The 18,208-nt window shown below is 40.1% G+C and overlaps 1 protein-coding gene across 1 annotated transcript in view; it reads right to left on the reverse strand.

Moving 5' to 3' along the window:
• Nucleotides 1-18,208, reverse strand: part of LOC125454423 (cytokine-dependent hematopoietic cell linker-like) — a 134,310-nt gene that overhangs the window by 100,044 nt on the left and 16,058 nt on the right. The window contains exon 3 of the mRNA XM_048535161.2: nt 10,033-10,076. Coding sequence (XP_048391118.2) covers nt 10,033-10,076 — 44 coding nt within the window. The remainder of the gene's footprint in view (nt 1-10,032; nt 10,077-18,208) is intronic.

An 18,208-nucleotide genomic window follows, 5' to 3' on the forward strand; every position in this document is an offset into this window, starting at 1 on the left:
TGCAATTCAATACTGTTAATTGTTCACTTTCTTGTCAACAGATGCTGATCAGTAAACAATAATAATTATCATTAAACTAAAAAGGCATCTACACTAATTAGCTCTGCGGTTAACATTTTTTTGGTGAGTCTAATGGCTGATTAATGTATAAGTTGTAGTTGGTTGACTTGGATGGGGCTGGTTTGCCATGAACAGAGATGCAGTAGCATGGGCTCAATTCCCACAGCAGCTGAGATTACATTGAAGATTCTGCCTTCTCAACCATGCCTCTCGCTTGAGCCATGGGGACCCTTAGGTTAAACCACCACCAGTTGTCTCTCTGAAATGTAAGAGCTGTCACCTCTGTCACCAGACTTGCCCAATTTCCCAAGAGTAGATTGAGTTTTGCTTGAGGAGACCTTCTTGAAAACACTTAAGAAATACCACCCCATATGAGCCCTTCACACTATGGCATCCCATCATATGTTAGGAAAATTAAAATCCCCCACTATACAACCCTACTGCTCCTGCAAGTCTCCCCAGTTTCACTGCATATTTGTTCCTCCAATTCTCATTGACTATTTTGGGGACGTATAGTACAAACCCATAAAAGTCACCATCCCCTTCTTATTTCCTAGCTCCACCCACAAAGCCACACTGGATGATCCCTCAGTTATTTCATTTCTAAGCACTGCTGTGATACTCCCCTTAATCAAAAATGCAACTCCCCCTCCCCTCTTTCCTCCATCTCTGTCCCGCCTAAAGGACCTGTACCTTGGCACATTAAGCTGCCAGTCCTGCCCCTCCCTTAGCCATGTTTCTGTAATGGCTAACAATAGCCCAGTCCCATATACCTATCCACACCCTGAGTTCATCAGCCTTACCTGTCAGCCCTCTCGCATTGAAATAGATGCAATTTAATTCAACAGGCGTTCCTTACTCCCTGTCCTGTTCCAGCCTTGCCTGCCTCTTCAACTTACTATTTATGTTTACTATATCTCCTTCCAGCCTCACACTTGCCTCCCTGCTATTGAGGATCCCATTCCCTGCCAATGTAATTTAAACCCTCTCTTGCAGCACTAGCGAATTTGCCTGCCAGGATATTGGCCCCCTTCCAGTTCAGGTGCAACTTGTCTCTCTTGAACACCTCTGCCCCAGAAGAGAACCCAATGATCCAGGGATCTGTATCCCTGCTCCCTACACCAATTCTTTAGCCACCTATTCATCTGACATATCCTCCTGTTCTTACCCTCATTAGCACGTGGCACCGGAAGTAATCCAGAGATCACCACCATCATGATCCTGGTTTTTAACTTCCTTCCTAGCTCTTGAGTAATCACTCCACAGGGCGTCATCCCTATTTCTATCTATGTCATTTGTGCCAACGTGCGCAATGACTTGTGGCTGCTCACCCTCTCCTTTGAGAATGTTCTGCAACCGCTCCGAGACATTCTGGATCCTGGCACCTGGGAAGCAACGCACCATCCTGGATTCCAATTTGCAGCCACAGAATCTTCTTCCTGTTCCCCCTAACTATCGAATCTCCTGTCACTAAGGTCCTGTTTGCCTATTCCCTTTCCTGCAGTAACCCACACCCAGCTGTAGTGCCGCCAACTTGGCTTTTCCCGATTAGTCCATCGCCCCTACCCCCCAACAGGATCCAAAATGGTATACTTGTTTTTAAAGGCAGTGGCCAGGCGGGAGTCCTGCATTCTCTGGCTACTCCCTTTGCCTTTCCTGGCGGTTACCCACTTACACTCTGCCTGCACCTTTGGTGCGTTCACCTCATTAAAAGTCTTACCTATGCAATAGAAAAAATACAATTGTATTTGCCACCCTCCAATCTGTGGGAACTGTAGCTCCAAAGTCCATAGAGTATTGCAAGATGACCATCGATTCATCTAAAATTTCCAGGGTCACTTTCTTTATTATACAGAGATGCAGATTATTAGGCTCTGAGGATTTGTCAGCCTTTAACCCCATTAATTTCTCAAGAACCATTTTTTTTTGCTAATACTGATTTCCCTCAATTCTCCCCTCTCACTGTCCTCTTGGTTTCCTAACATTTCTGAGAAATTATGTGTGTCGTCTTTTGTAAAGACAAAATGAAAATATGTATTCAATTCTTGTGCCATCCTTTTGTTCCTCATTATAATTTACCCCATTTATATTTGTAAAGGAACATATAATTGTCTTCAGTAATCTTATTTTCTTCACATACCTTTAGGAGCTTTTACAGTCAGTTTTTATGTTCATGCAAGTTTGCTCTCATTATCTACTTTCTCCATCTTGATCAATTTTTATGTCCTCTTTTGAACTCTAGATTGCTCCAACCACGGCTTTTTCTGAGATAACATGGTGTACAGCTGGATGAACGCTGCAGGCCAAGCAGCATCAGAGGAGCCGGAAAGCTGACATTTCCGACTGCTTTTTCTGGCAATTTCACACAAGTTCTCTTTGGATCTAATACTATCCCTAACTTCCCTGTTATTGCCATTCTTAATGCCAACAGTATGTGTAAAACACTTTAATTTATCATTGTGGGCAACACAGAATGTACAGATTGCTGATTAAGGAGCCTCCTGATCAAACAGGGAGACTCCACCTCTCAATGATAAGTTTATTGTGCACTCCCTTACCAGTCACATAAACCTTGAAAGTGGCATGTGGCAATTTAATTTCAAAATTAAACATCACTTCTAAATATTTCACATTGCATTGGTTTCACTTTATTTGCCTATACATTATCACTGAGACCAGATTAGTCAGACAGTTAAAGATATAGGAGTGGTCATTTCAGAGCGCAGAAAAATGTACCTTTGTATCGACACAGTCCTATAGGATGGTCAGGAGCCTTTTCTTCTATGGAATGCTTGACACCAGTGACACATACATCTCTGAAACGGCCTCTCCTACATCTTTACCAAAAGCAATAACGCTGCTGGCTGTATGGCCAAAGAAAATGATTCAGAGATAATGACTTTACAACCAAGAAATGAGAACCCCCAATTGGAAAGAAGAGATCTTTTGGCAAAAGGGAAGAATCTTGAGAGAATCCAGCCAGAATATGGTCCGCAAATGGAACACTTAGGGGCTGAAAAAGAATCGTTTCTCAAGGAAGTCAAGTCTTTACTCGAGCTACTTAATAAGTTAATGAACAAAAATCAAGATTTCCAAATTTCATTCTCCAACAGCAGTGAGCCACAGCTAGGTGATCAGATACTGGAAAGTAACAGAACGTGAGCCAATGGTACAGATTCAAGAACAGGAGAAGGTGCTATCAGCCCACAGGAACAGATTAAAGAAAAACAGGTACTTACAACTGGAAAGGAAAACATTGCAAGAATATCCTACAGGGCATGTGCAGACAGCATTGTACAGGAGACATTGACAAGAATTGAGATGTTTTAAGGGTGTTAAAGTACTTCTTTATTGAAATATTCAATACTCAAAGATTACAGTGAATCATTTGCAATGCCAACATTCTGCCATAACTGACAAATTTAAACCTGCAACAGAAAACTTTGAGGAAGCAGAAAGACCTTCATTTAATCTTGTAGAGGGATATCTTAGAAAAGCAAGCATCCATTAACGATCAACTATAGGATGATTATGGTCTTATGAACAAAGAATTAAGAAAGATGTGAAGAAAAATGCAGAATATGGAGCCAGTCCATACTCTCAAATGAAATTAAGATTAATAAGGATGGCTGACTTTGAAAGTCCTGTAATTAAGTTCAGTTCTTCCACCATTATTGTTCCATGAAGAAGGATATGGGAACCATGGATGACCCGTTGACCTAAGCTGAGGATGATATTTCGCTCCGGGGTGCAGAGGAAAATAAAGCCTGCTCCCATCCCCAACAATGTCTTAGAGATAGTAGGAACTGCAGATGCTGGAGAATCTGAGACAAAAAGGTGTAGAGCTAGATGAACACAGCAGGCCAAGCAGCATCTGAAGAGCAGTAAGGCTGATGTTTCGGACCTAGGCCCTTCTTCAGAAACATCAGTCTTCCTGCTCCTCTGACGCTGCTTGGCCAGCTGTGTTCATCCAGCTCTACACCTTGTTATCCCAACCGTATCATCATATTTTCCCTGTTTAGATGGTCTACCTCTTGAGTCCATCCTTCATTGACCCCTTTTCACTGCTGTTGCACTTGTGTCATTGTGACTGCTACTACACAGGTACCAGCTGTTGTGTAGACAACGGTGTCGAGGCCCGAAACGTCAGCTTTTGTGCTCCTGAGATGCTGCTGGGCCTGCTGGGTTCATCCAGCCTCACATTTCATTACCAGCTGTTGTATCAGGTTACACACCCAATATGCTTAAAATTCTGACTTCCCAAGATACAGAGTGCTCATTGAGTAACCTATCCTTCCTCAAGGTAGACTAAGAAAAATGCCAGGGAGAGATACTGATGGGGGAAGTGGGAGTGAGAAACATGCTTCTGGTTATACACTAAACAAAACATTAGTGCTAAAATAACAATTTTTTAAAAGAATAGACCACTAGACCTGTGTGGAGATGTAGGATAACGGTTATATATTATGATGAAAATGGATAGCATTTGTCATTATTGATGATGGAGCACATGGAGCTGCGTCTGGAACAATGAAGATTTTGAAATATTCTTTCCGACTTACATTTTCCAATATTGTTTATACTTTATAAAGATTCTTGAAAGCAAAAGTTCAGTATAGAGTTATCTCTGAATATTCTTACCATAAGCCCTTCATTTTTTTGCATTGACAGGCTGTCTTCACTACTCTTCCCACACCACACCTCGGGCACCAGGCCCTTCCATCTTCATTCCTCTATGTTCCTAATCCAATCTTCAGACCTCCCAGGATCCCTCTTCGCATTTCTTATGAGCCCAACCACATTTTGCAATTCCCCTCACATTCCTGTCCATTTTCCTACCTTTATCTCTTGTGACATCAAACTAAACAAGCAAAACTGCACATAAATAGCCAAAGCTGACAGGCACATGTCTCTTTTAAATAAACCTGTACTGGGTGCCATGGGATTCTCTTGTGGCAGTGAATTTATCTTGAAAATGCATCTTTACTGGAAACTGTTTCATGTTAATACATATTCCTGATGATATTACAAGTATGAAACCACTGTGGACCTTCGTGATTTTCAACATACTGCAAATGTGTCACTGATTTTATTTCAACTTGCTGGTGAAAGATTTCCCATCTTGCCTGATTAATTCACGCTATACCCCACATTTCCTCCTCGTGTGAACTCCATAAAATCCCCAACTATGTGTGGACTGGGATATAAAAGGAGTAGCTTAATAAATATACTTGTTGGTGATTGAGGCTCCCCTAACATGAACATAAAACTCTAAACTAACCCCTGAAGTTTAAGCACTGGTAAATTTTCTTCCAGATAATGAATGTCATTTGAAGTAAACACAATCATGAGATACTTTCAGGACATAAGAGATGAATATCATCAATCACATCATTAATATTTAAGTAGCACAAAACTGCATCTTTAATCAAATACATTTCCTGTACTGCAGTGTGTAGAATTGTATTTTGTATTCATGCCGCAAAAATCCAAAACTACCGCACCACTCAACCTAATAGCTGTAAAACTCATCTTGCACCAGAACTGTTATGGTACCAAATTTGATCACACACCAGGGAAAGAATTGTAAGCAGAGGCATTTAGATCAAATAAAATGATATAGACAATACCTTCCTGGGTGACCGTGATTTCAATTTTAATTAGAAATATTGTTTTTTCATTAAGTTATGAGAAATCTGAATGTCATTTGCTCTAGTGATGGGAGCTTTTTTAAATCCATTAATGCTTTTGTTTATAAACTGTTTGTACACACACTCACCTCTGACTTGGAAGGTTGTAAGTTCAAAATCGCACTCCATGATCTTTAACCCATTACCTAGGCTCTGATTCAGTGGAGTACTAGGAGAGCACCACAATATTGAAAATACCATAGTTCAAGTGAGGTGTTAATTAAGGCTCTGCTCTCTCTCGCTGTTTCAAGTGGATATTAAAAACACTATGGTGCTATTTTGAAGAAGCACAATGGAGCTCTATACGGTGTGCTGGTCAATATTTACCCCTTGTTAACTTCATTAAAATAGAATATATGATGATTACCTCACAGCTGTTTGCAGGAGATTGTTGTGTACTGTGTAGCTGCTGCATCTCCTGTCGTAAAATAATGGCTACATTTCACAAATGTTGGCCATAGAGTGCTTTGGCATGTCACAATGTGATGAAGGCATTATATATAAATGCAAATTATTCATTACGATGACGGGCAAAGGCCTGCCGTGCTTGCTATTGTATCTCACTAGATGCTACCAAAGCTGCTAAGAAATTTCGGCTCCTTCTCTTTTGATTTTCATGTTTCCTGCAGTTTTTCTGTTTTACAGAACAACAAATGCCTTGATGGTTTACAAGGTCAAACCTGCTCAGCAGGTCATCATTAATGACATAAGTGGATTGAAGGTTCAAATACCAGGGTGTTAGATGTAACTGAGATTACACAAACTAATTAACAGTTAAGTGGATTGTCAAAGAGCGACATCCACCATGCTCTCTTGAACTCCTCCACATTTGTCGAGTCTCCAGCACTCGTGAGACTGAGTAAATCTGCTTACAATGTAGATTACCTGAACAGGTATACATCATTGTCACACAGCAGGGAGCATTAACATGCTTGACTGAGTCATCAGAATGCTGCGGTAATGAGGCAACATTATATTTCACTACATTACAAAGAATCACTCCAGAAAAATTAAAATGCCTTTACCATGTTGATGTTGATAATGGCTATATTAGTGTGATTTGCTGATATCTGATAGTAAAAGGAAAGGATACCTGACACCAATATAAATCTAGAAAATGTGTGCAGAGGAATGCAGCAATGTGGGGAAGGAAGCTGTGCACAATTCATTGCAATGTAATATATATTCTAGTGGTTTGCCAAATTTAATCCGTCCACCATCATAATTCATACACAATGTTCATGTTAACTAAAAACATGATGGTGAAGAGAATTCCAGAATGCTCAACTTAGATTTAACAACATGAATTGAGTGTTAGACAAATATTATATTTGAAATTGAGATGCTCTACAAATTAAATTTTCCCCATTTTCCCAACTTATCCTATCGCTTGGCTTGACCTCAGCGAGCCATAAATGCTCAATTTCTTCAACGTATTTTAATAACTTATGTTATATTTTATACGTCAGGCACTAAACTCCAGGTGGACTACTGTTTTTAATTCTGGAAATCAAACTATGGGAGAAGATGCTATGATCTTAGTGTGCAGAGGGGCCTTACTAAAATATCAGAAATCAAAGACATCACTTATTTGAGGGCCCAAGAAAAGCTGGGTTTGTAATGCCTAAGAGCAAAGTAGGGGGAAGTTAAATGGAGACATTTAAAGTCATGTAATGCTTCTACAAAATAAGTAAGAAGAACCTGGGTCAGGGAGCAGAAAGATTGCAAACATAAAAGATTGAAATTCAGATAATTGCAAGAAGGCCAGATAAGGAAAATTATATTTTTGCAGCAATTCATGTCCTGATATCATGACCTGATATACATTGTGTGAATGGATGATGGAAACAGAAAGCAGATTTAACAATGATTTTCAAATGGATTTGGATCAATCTCTTAAGCTGGAAATTTTGATGCATGACATGGAAAGGGCTAGGGAGTGAGGTCGTAATATTAGACCAGGGCAGAGTTACATTGAGCACAAATTACCTGCTTCTCAGCTCTGATCATGTGTGATTATTTCTAATATTCCACTCAAAATGATCTTTTACATTTTTTAAAAATGTGAACTTTAAACATACTGGCTAGGAGCATCAGTAGACCATTTGGCCCCTTAAACCCACTCCACCATTGAATAAGATCATTGTTGGTCCAATTACAACCTCAAATCCACACCCCTGCCTATGCTCAATAACATTTCCCCCCCTTGCTTACTAAGAATCTATCCACTTCAGCCATAAACACATTCAAATACACTGCTTCCACGAACCTTTCAGAAAGAGAGTTCGAAAGGTTCAAGGCCCTGAGAGAAAAATAATACATCCAGTCTCTGTTTTAAATGCTGATACCAATTTTGTGACCTCTAGTTCTTGATTTTCCTGGAAGTGGAAACGTCGTCTCCACATCTACCCTGTTAAGATCCTGGAGGATCTTATACATTTAAATCAAGTCACCTCTTACACTTCTAAACAGGAACAGAAAGATACCTAGCTTTCCCTCATAAGACAACTCTCATTCTAGTCTGGTAAGCCTTCTTTGAACTCCTTCAACATATTGCATCCTTACTTAAGTAAAATGAACAATACTGTACACAATACTTCAGATGTAGTCTCTTTAGAGCCCCACATAACTGAAGCACAATGTCCCTATTTTTGCATTCAATTCCTGTCACAATTAATGATAACATTCCACTAGCCTTCCTAATATGTACTATCGATTTTGGGGGTGGAATCTTGTTTTTTCTGAAACTTAGTGTGGAGACAAACATAAAAACAAGAGTTATTTTCACTTGGGGGCAGGTTGGGTTTTTTTTAGTGCAAGTATTTACTTCTCAGTTCAATATATTTGCATGAATGGGTGAAGCATGAATTATCTTTCTCAGGCAGGATATTCTGGTCTCTTTCAGAATCTTTTAAGCTCCAACTTCTGGGGATCGTATTGAAACACACCTGGTCATTACTTCACTGTCTGTAATGCAACAGTGAGACTCCACGTCAGATCCCCTTATGGGAGAATGTAGAATGAGGTATCACAGTTTAAAAACTGGGGCTTGCACATTTAAAAGAGATTTCCTGAAACATTTGGAGATCTCCTGAAAAGGTGCTGGGATGCAGAATGGTTGAATATTTTTAAGGCAAATGTTGATAGATTCTTGGTAAACAAGGGAGTGAATGGTTATGAGGGGTAGGCAAGAATGTAAGTTTAAGGTTACAATTAGATCAATCACGATATTGTCTTTTTTTGTTATCATATGCAATCAGATTGGTTAAAAACTGACATTTTTGACACTGGGAAGCTGAGATTGACTATGGTCTCAGCACTTCTGACTCAAAATGGAAGCAAATGCTGAAACCTTGTTTGTTGCACGGATGGGCTGGTCTGCCCCACCATTGAAAATGGGGATATTTGAGGAGCCTTTTGGTCCAGTAAGTCATTTAACCATTCATCCATTCATGACAGGATGTGATAGATCTGCAAAGTTTCGTACTGATCTGTTTGTCGTGGGATTGTTCAGTCTTGGATATTGTGCGAGCTTCTGCTGTTGTTCCTGCAAATGGTTCCATAATGCAGCTTCACAGGTAACCACTTCATTTTTGGATGCTTAATGTTTCACCTGGCTTGCCACCCTGTGGTCTTCTTTGAATCCATGTTTGAACTGTTGGCTTACTCTTCATAAGTAGAACGTGATGACTGTCAACTGCCCTCTGAGACACTTCATTAAGCTGCTCAATTCAGGGACAACAAACGCTGACTGTGTCAGCAATACCTAAATCCCTTATAGGATTCAAAACATTTTGAAAATGCTTGGCCATGATTGTACTTGAATTGTGGAACACAACAGGATAGAGGATATCCTCAATGTGAAGTCATTGCAGGCTATTGAATGCAACAGAAAGTTGGGAAAGCAAATCCTTCGGATCAAAACTCAAAAGTTGCAGCCAGGAAACTGAATCTTTGTCTCCCACCTAATTAAGTTCTGTCACCCTTCTATAAATTTTGGGCTAGCTCGGCAGATTCTACTATAAGAAAGCACCTCCACATTTCTCATTTTTCACTTCCTCTATCTTCTCTTCTCAGATTGTCTCTGGCCTGCATGTTGTTTCCCGCATCTTGTGTTTTTATTTCAAATTACCAACATTTAGTTTATCTCTCCTTTTGCAAAGTAATACTTTGCTGTTAATGAATCTAGCACATGATCCCTTCTGAGTACTGATACTTCACAATTCATTCTTCTGAAAAACATTAGGCATTTTTCTTAATAAATCTTGAAAATATTACATACCTGATGCATGGACTGTGAATCCTGCCTGTATTTGTGGCCTGGAGCTGGAGAGTAACAAGATAAATATAATTAGGACATAAACCAGAAAAGTACTAATTAATCAATATGAAATTGTTTTATTAAAAACTAGAAATAAACAATGGTCCCTTGAGAAACTATAGTCTTGGTGGGTATGATATCACATCCAAAATGGGGCTAATTATGAGATATTACATATAATCTGCTATCAGATGTTTTGTGTCATTGCCTGAAACATGCTTTAGCACCAAAATTTTAAGTTATTTTTCCTAGACATGCTCCTAGCTAAAAGCAGGCATTTCTAAAACAGAAAAGAAATTCTACCAGCAGACAAAGGGTGCACGATACTGATACTGAATAAAAGAGATTACATCTCCAAAACACACGCACTGCTCACCGACAAGAACACGTACCAGCCAGTTCAGACTGACCTGACCCAGCAACTAAGCAATAAAATCCTCTACACGCTACAAAGACTAAAACAAACTGGATAGATCAACAAAGCAGACTTCTTAAGCATGAAACCCGGAGGAACCAACACACCCTGATTCTGTGGCCTCCCTAAAGTGCACAAGCCAGAAGTCCTCCTCAGACTCAGTCTCCCTACCAGGCACTCCATCGCACAGATTAGCCAAAGAACTACAAAGGACACTCAAGCACCTAGTCAACAAGTCACCTTACTCTATCCACACAGCCCAAGATTTCCTCAACTCAATCAAAGACATAAAGACAGAGGACGAAGAGACCACGATGTCATTTGATGTTACTGCCCTATTCACATCAATACGCTGACCACTAGTAAGGGAAAAAATGACAACACGACTGGAACAAGAGCACAACCCCAGTGAAACCATCTCTGAGAACAAGATGCTCAAACTATTGCACCTATGCCTCACCACCCACTTCACTTTCAACAGCCAAACATATGAACAAATCAATAGGACACCCATGGAATCACCTATCCCTGGACTCAGAGCAGAAGCAGTGATGCAAAAACTAGGAAGGACTGCCTTTCTGCAAATCCAACCAAAACTATGGATATGCTCTGTCGACGACACCTTTGCCATCATTAAATGGACCAAATTAGAGGAGACATACAAATTCATAAACAACTCCCTCACCAATATAAAATTCACCTGAGAGGAGGAGAAGAAGGAACAGCTCCCATTCCTGGACATCATGTTAGAGCGCAAGGCAAAGGGGAACTGCAAATGAAAGTACACAGAAAAAACCATGCACACAGACCAGATACTGAACTTCAATAGTAACCATCCCAGCACACACAAACAAAGCTGTGTACGAACACTATTTATAGGGGAACAACACACTGCAGCACACAACAACACACGGAACTACGCCAAGAGGAAGAAGAATACCACTTCCAAGTCTTCAAGGATAATGAATATTCAAAGAACTGGGTCAGAAGATGCCTACGCGAACAGCATCGGGAAGATACTGCATGCCCCAATACACTCATCACACTACCCTATATCAGGAACACAACGGAGCTCACCATATGGGTCCTGTGACCGCTAAGCATCAGAGAGGCTCACAAGCCCACGTCAACCCTCTGACAACTGCTCACCTGAACTAAAGACCAACTCGCCGCCATGAACAAGACCAAAGTCATCTACAAGCTCCCCTGCAGAGACTGCAAGAAACACTACAATCGGGCAAATAGGAAGGAAACTAACAACAAGATACATGAGCACCAACTGGCCACAAAAAAACACAACCAATAGTCATTCATCACAATCCACATGGACAAGGAGAACAATCGCTTCAATTGGGACAACACCAAAATCTTGGGACAGGCTAGGCAGAGACAGGCATGAGAACTCCTGGAAGCATGGCACTCCATGAAGCATGCTATTAACAAACACATTGATCTTAACCCCATATACATTCCACTACGAAGGAAAACCGGAAGTGAGGCAATCCATCTCAACGGACAGCAGAGTTTAAAAACCAGGCAGGAAAATGCACTGATGCTTCATCGGAGGCTGCACTGAGGATGTTATCCAGCGTGGTAACGAAACGTCTGTGAAACAAGAAACCAGCTCAGTGAGCCAACCAACCTCAACACCCACAACCCAAACTACAAATCTTCTCCAAAACCTTAGAGAAAAGAAGTCACAGAAGTTTTTGGTTCACACCTGCATGAGAATTTAATTAAGCAGCAATGAAAATACATTTCCAATGACATCATACAATGGGGTAGAATTGTTGCTAATGCTGACTGGGATAGAAAGTTGTCTGCATATGTTTATAGGCCAAGGAATGAAGACTAAATGTGGGTGTGTGAATGATTATTTTCCAATTTGGTTTGATCGGGGAAGATATATGAAAGACTTTGTGTTAAGAGACAAAATGGATTGGTTCATGTTTCACATCTCTTTTTCCTGTCTTGGATTCTTATGCTTACATGGTGACATGCTGTTAGCGAAAAATTTGGGCTGATGATCTGATTTAAAATGGCAGAGGTGGAAAATGTGAAGCTAGAGAATGAAATCAACTTGCTTCCGATTGCTGTGTGCAGTAGAATAGTTGCATTTCAAATTCTGTCTTTCCAATTAGCAATAGTTAAATTCCACAGTTCAGAAATGTTAGGGCATGGATATGTTTGAGCAATTGTTTTGGTTTGATTTGATAGAGTTCAAAGTTGTAGGTGCCCATCACTGGTGAATAGAAATTTACCTCACCTCCATGTTAATGATGGGAAAATTGAAGGGTTGTAGTTTTATGTATTCAAACAGAATGAAGCTTAAGCTGTGTAAATGGGGGCATTTTGCTCGATCCAATTGCCCCACTATTGTCCTCTACCAGGGCTATAGGTTCCTGGTAGAGACCTGTGAAATCCATATTGCAGGTTGCTTTATATTACCTTCTCCAGTGGAATCCACAACTCAAACTAAGTTATGTTTCACTTGGACTCTTCAAGAAAATATTTTCACTGAAGTTGTACTTAATTGCTTGCCAAGATTTTGAGATGTTATTCTGATGACATGATCTGCTGGTCACATCCCCATATATTTTAAATTGCATGTGCCATATTTAATTTTTGGATTAATAAAAATCCAACGTAATATTTTAAGTTGAAAAACTGAGTTGGTATGAAAGAATGCATTTTGACCACAATGCCTCCGACAATGATCTGAGAAGGTTTGCAGTTAATTAGGTGGAAGACTGGGCACTGCAAAAATCTCATTGATGCATTAAAATGACCATACTTTGTCCCGACAAGCACTACGTGCTCTCCCCACCCCCAGGATGAAAAGGTACGTTACATTCACTATCCACCCACTCTCCAAATGTGGAAATTCTGAAGACGCCCCAGCATTTTACTGAAGAAAATTTTGCAGTATTTCCATTGCTGCAGGAAATGTACTTTGGTTTGAAATGTTTATCAGTGTACCTGTTACAGTCATTGGAAAGATGCCATGTGAACTACGGAGAAGTCCAATAAATTCTACTGAGTTAAAATGAATGCGATTTATAACAGTAATAGCGAGAACATTTTTTTAAGTATGGTAACCTTGAACTTCTCATTGCCATTCTTCACTTGATTTGAGCGTAATCTTTACCCTTGGGCCAGTAATCAGTATAAACTCCTGCACGTAATAATGTCTTAAAAAAGCAAGCTCCTTCTAGAAAATCAAGTTCATTTTAGAAAATATAGCAATTTCTTTCTAGCAAGACTGCACTGCTCCTCTCAACATCAATATTCCTGAACTAGAAAAGTGGATGAGTTGTTGATTTGAGAAGTGATTTGCGGATATCATCAGCCAGAAAGAATTGTGGAATGATATCATTGCAGATTAATAATGAACAATGCTAAGTGATAAATCAAACTGGGTCATTAATCTTTTACGATAATGCCATAAGAAAACAGTTGGGTGCCAGTGTCTGTGAACAGCGATGTATGTTATTTATTTATGTGCAATGCAGTTTACAAAATAAACAACAATATCTGCAATCTCAACAATTTTTAAAACTCAGCTGTTAATCTTTTCTGGATACGTCTAAAGTGGGAATTGTGACATTTTAGTGTATATTGAATTTACAGGGGTGGGAATATATTGAATGAGCTGAACAGAGTATTAGAACAGAGATTTTGATGAAGGTTTCACTTTCAGTGAAGCAGAGAAGGGAGCTAGTTGAATAGCATTATCTTGCCGGGTTGAAAAGCCTTTTCCAACCATGATGGCAGACCTGGCAAGGTAAGTAGCATTTGTGCCCTGAACCTGTCCGCTCCAAGTCAGCCACATCCTTCTTTCTCTTTCCTTTTTGTCTTCTTTCTTTGTCTTTTTCTCCTTCATCTTCTTGTCTGTAGTAGAGGATGTATTATCGTATTGGATGGTGGAGCAGGACTCATGGCCAAAGCAGTGAGGTAGCACTTGCAGCAGTGACTCATGATTACAGTAGGCCCAGAGCAGGAACGCCTAGAGATGTCAGAGAAGTGGCAGCGCAGCCGGGGACTCCTCGGGCATCAGTTGGGCCCAGAACAGGATCTCATGGTAGCCCAAAGACTGGAACACATCACAATACAGAAACCCCGAAGAACATAAAAATACCTGGACCTGCACTTGACAAGAAGGATTGTAAAGTTCAACACGATTTCATAATTTTCTGTCTTTATACCTTTCTCTCAATTGAACAGAAGGTGAAGTTCTAAGTAATTCCTTTTTACTCATTTTGTAATCCAAAATAGCACCAGACTGTGGCAACAGAACATTTTCCAACTTATTTTTCCAAGTACATGTGACAATAAAATAATTAATTCATTCTGAACTATATAAAACTGTGATCCTGATGCGTATGAATACATGAGGCAGAGTGTGGAGACATAGAAATAATGGGAAGCTGGGAATTCTGCTTTTTATAATTTGAAGACACAATTAGCATTCTTTTAACCCCCACTCATCCTCAGCAGGTTTGAATGATGGCTGTTAAATTGGAAAGCCAAGTGTCAAAACATATCGCAGGGATCATTGCAGACTGGCCTGACAATTGATATCTTTACCTGCATTATCCTTGTATATTGGGAAGCATTTCATCTTGGAATTGTTTTGATACTGACATTGTTACAAATAAACATGATATCATGGTTTTTGTTGTTTCAGAGTGAAGGTCAGTTCCCATTAATTAACTTAATTAAAATATTTTTCCAATATCGATTTGCTCCATCGGTCTTTCCCTACAGTTGGTTGACTACAATTTGTTCTCCAGAATTTTAGTGACCCACTTGCCTATTTTCTATTGTACATTTAAGGGGCATTAATTATTGGAGTCGTTTGAAGCCTGAACCTTGATCAGATATCTGCATTTTCTTCTGGTTGTTACTAGACCAGCAATATAATACAATGTGTCCATATTTCCAAACAGTTGTTTTCAATATCATTTGCTTGAAGGGAACATAGAACAGTACAGCACAGAACAGGCCCTTCAGCCCACAATGTTGTGCCGACCATTGATCCTCATGTGTGCACCCTCAAATTTCTGTGACCATATACATGTCCAGCAGTCTCTTAAATGACCCCAATGACCTTGCTTCCACAACTGCTGCTGGCAACGCATTCCATGCTCTCACAACTCTCTGTGTAAAGAACCCGCCTCTGACATCCCCTCTATACTTTCCACCAACCAGCTTAAAACTATGACCCCTCGTGCTAACCATTTCTACCCTGGGAAATAGTCTCTGGCTATCAACTCTATGCCTCTCATTATCTTGTATACCTCAATTAGTTCCCCTCTCCTCCTCCTTTTCTCCAATGAAAAGAGACCAAGCTCAGTCAACCTCTCTTCATAAGATAAGCCCTCCAGTCCAGGCAGCATCCTGGTAAACCTCCTCTGAACCCTCTCCAAAGCATCCACATCTTTCCTATAATAGGGCGACCAGAACTGGACACAGCATTCCAAGTGCGGTCTAACCAAAGTTTTATAGAGCTGCAACAAGATCTCACGACTCCTAAACTCAATCCCCCTGTTAATGAAAGCCAAAACACCATATGCTTTCTTAACAACCCTGTCCACTTGGGTGGCCATTTTAAGGGATCTATGTATCTGCACACCAAGATCCCTCTGTTCCTCCACACTGCCAAGAATCCTATCCTTAATCCTGTACTCAGCTTTCAAATTCGACCTTCCAAAATGCATCACCTTGCATTTGTCCAGGTTGAACTCCATCTGCCACCTCTCAGCCCTTCTCTGCATTAACAACATTTGGATAACATGAAAAGTCTTCTGCTTGGGGCTATTACTCCTGTGTTGTATTTTGGACATTCTGTGATTTTAACAATTGGAGAGAAGGAAAGATTGCACGGTGTCACTCTGTAAAACAAGGGATGAAAATTGGGTATCAGACCTATATTTAAATTTTGAGATGAGCCTCCTGTGGGAATAGATGTGGAGCTTGTCTGTAATATTTAAATCAAGCCTCAATCAATTTTGGGCCATCCTTGATTCTCTGTTTGTATACAGATGCAATAAAATTTAGACCCAACAATTGCACAATCCTGAACAGGAATGTAGTAAAATTGATGATTCTAAGTCAATGACTGAGAGCAAGAACAAAAAAATAGAAGCTGGAGGTGGCCATCCTGCTCCATCATTGGATAGAGGGCCATGCCTAACTTGATCATTGCCTCAACTCCACTTTCATTTTGTTTCTCATAATCCTTGTCTCTCTTTGACTTTATTTATTTAGTATCAATCTATTGAAATCAACTTCAAATATCCACAATGATCCAGTGTTCACTGCTTGCATTGGGAAGTGAACTTCAGAGATTTAACAACCTTCTCAGGGAAAAAAAAATTCTTCTCATCTCAGTCTGAAATGGGAGACCCATAATATTTTAACAATATCCCTCTTTCTAGAGACTTCTCACACAAGGAAATATCTCACTGTGGTTACCCTGCCAAGTTTACCCCAAGTCATTTATGTCTTTTTTTACAAAATTTTTTGTTCTTCTAAATTCTAATAGACGTAGGCCTACTGTATTCACCCCTTCTTTATAAAATAGTTAATTCATCCCATGAATCAAAGAAGTGAACTCCCTCAAACTATATTCTATGACTGTGACAACTTGGCCATAAATGCAATGATTAATGCAGAAAAATACTCCAAGGCACTGCTCAGACATGTAAAGAAAATGAATGAAAAACAATTCAAAGAAGGCTAATCATTCTAGTTCAAACTCCTGGGTGTTGATAGGTTTTTAAAAAAGGAGAAGAAGTGAAAGGATAGAGAGTTTTGGCTCTGGTATCTGTCAATGAATAAGATATTCAGAGCATTTGGGAGAGAATGTGAGGTTCATCAGCTTGTAAGGCAGCTCAGGGTGTGGAAAAGGCATGGAGTATGAGCCCAAAGCCTTCCGGATGCGATGCCACTTTGCCAAAGGTGGCACACAACCCAACTGCTTGAAACTCAGTTGAACTATTTATCAGGTCAATTAAAATCATCATCCTGTCTCAGTTACCATTCTATGTTTTGCTGGGGAATGGAGCTGGGGTTGTGGGCTACTTTATTGTTGGGGGATGACTGGGAGTTAAACTTTGATTTCTTCCAAGGCTGTTCCAGGAATTAGGTATGGCCTGATTTTTGGACAATCTTTGGCGCTGGCAATAAAGGTGCCAACTGCTCCCAGCAATCTCCTTCTGACTGGTGCTGAAGGATTCCCTTTACCTATTTCGAGGATGCTCAGCCTCCCAGTGTAGCACTTGCTTTGGCTACCTCGAGAAGTGGCTCTGCTGAGCAGCCATCCTGCAGAGGAGCAGAGAATGAATGTAATGACAGTCAACTTTTAAATACAGAGGATAATCTCAGCATGCATTGTCACACCAAGATTTCAAAGACTTGGTTCAGCCTGAAATTGGTGGTTGGGAGTTCAGTTGGGGCTACAAACAGTAGCTTAGTTCTCTTGAATATTTTATTGGTTATAAATACCTCCTGTGTGAAACCAGTTTTGTGGCAAATATTCCGACAGTACTTAGCAATGGATAGTTTGAGGAAAGTTGTCAATAGATTACACAGATCATAGAACATTACAGCACAGTACAGGCCCTTCGGCCCTTGATGTTGTGTCGACCTGTCATACCGATCTCAAGCCCATCTAACCTGCACTATTCCATGTACGTCCATATGCTTGTCCAATGACGA

The sequence above is a fragment of the Stegostoma tigrinum genome, chromosome 1 (genome assembly GCF_030684315.1).
Source record: "Stegostoma tigrinum isolate sSteTig4 chromosome 1, sSteTig4.hap1, whole genome shotgun sequence".
NCBI classification, from domain to species: domain Eukaryota; kingdom Metazoa; phylum Chordata; class Chondrichthyes; order Orectolobiformes; family Stegostomatidae; genus Stegostoma; species Stegostoma tigrinum.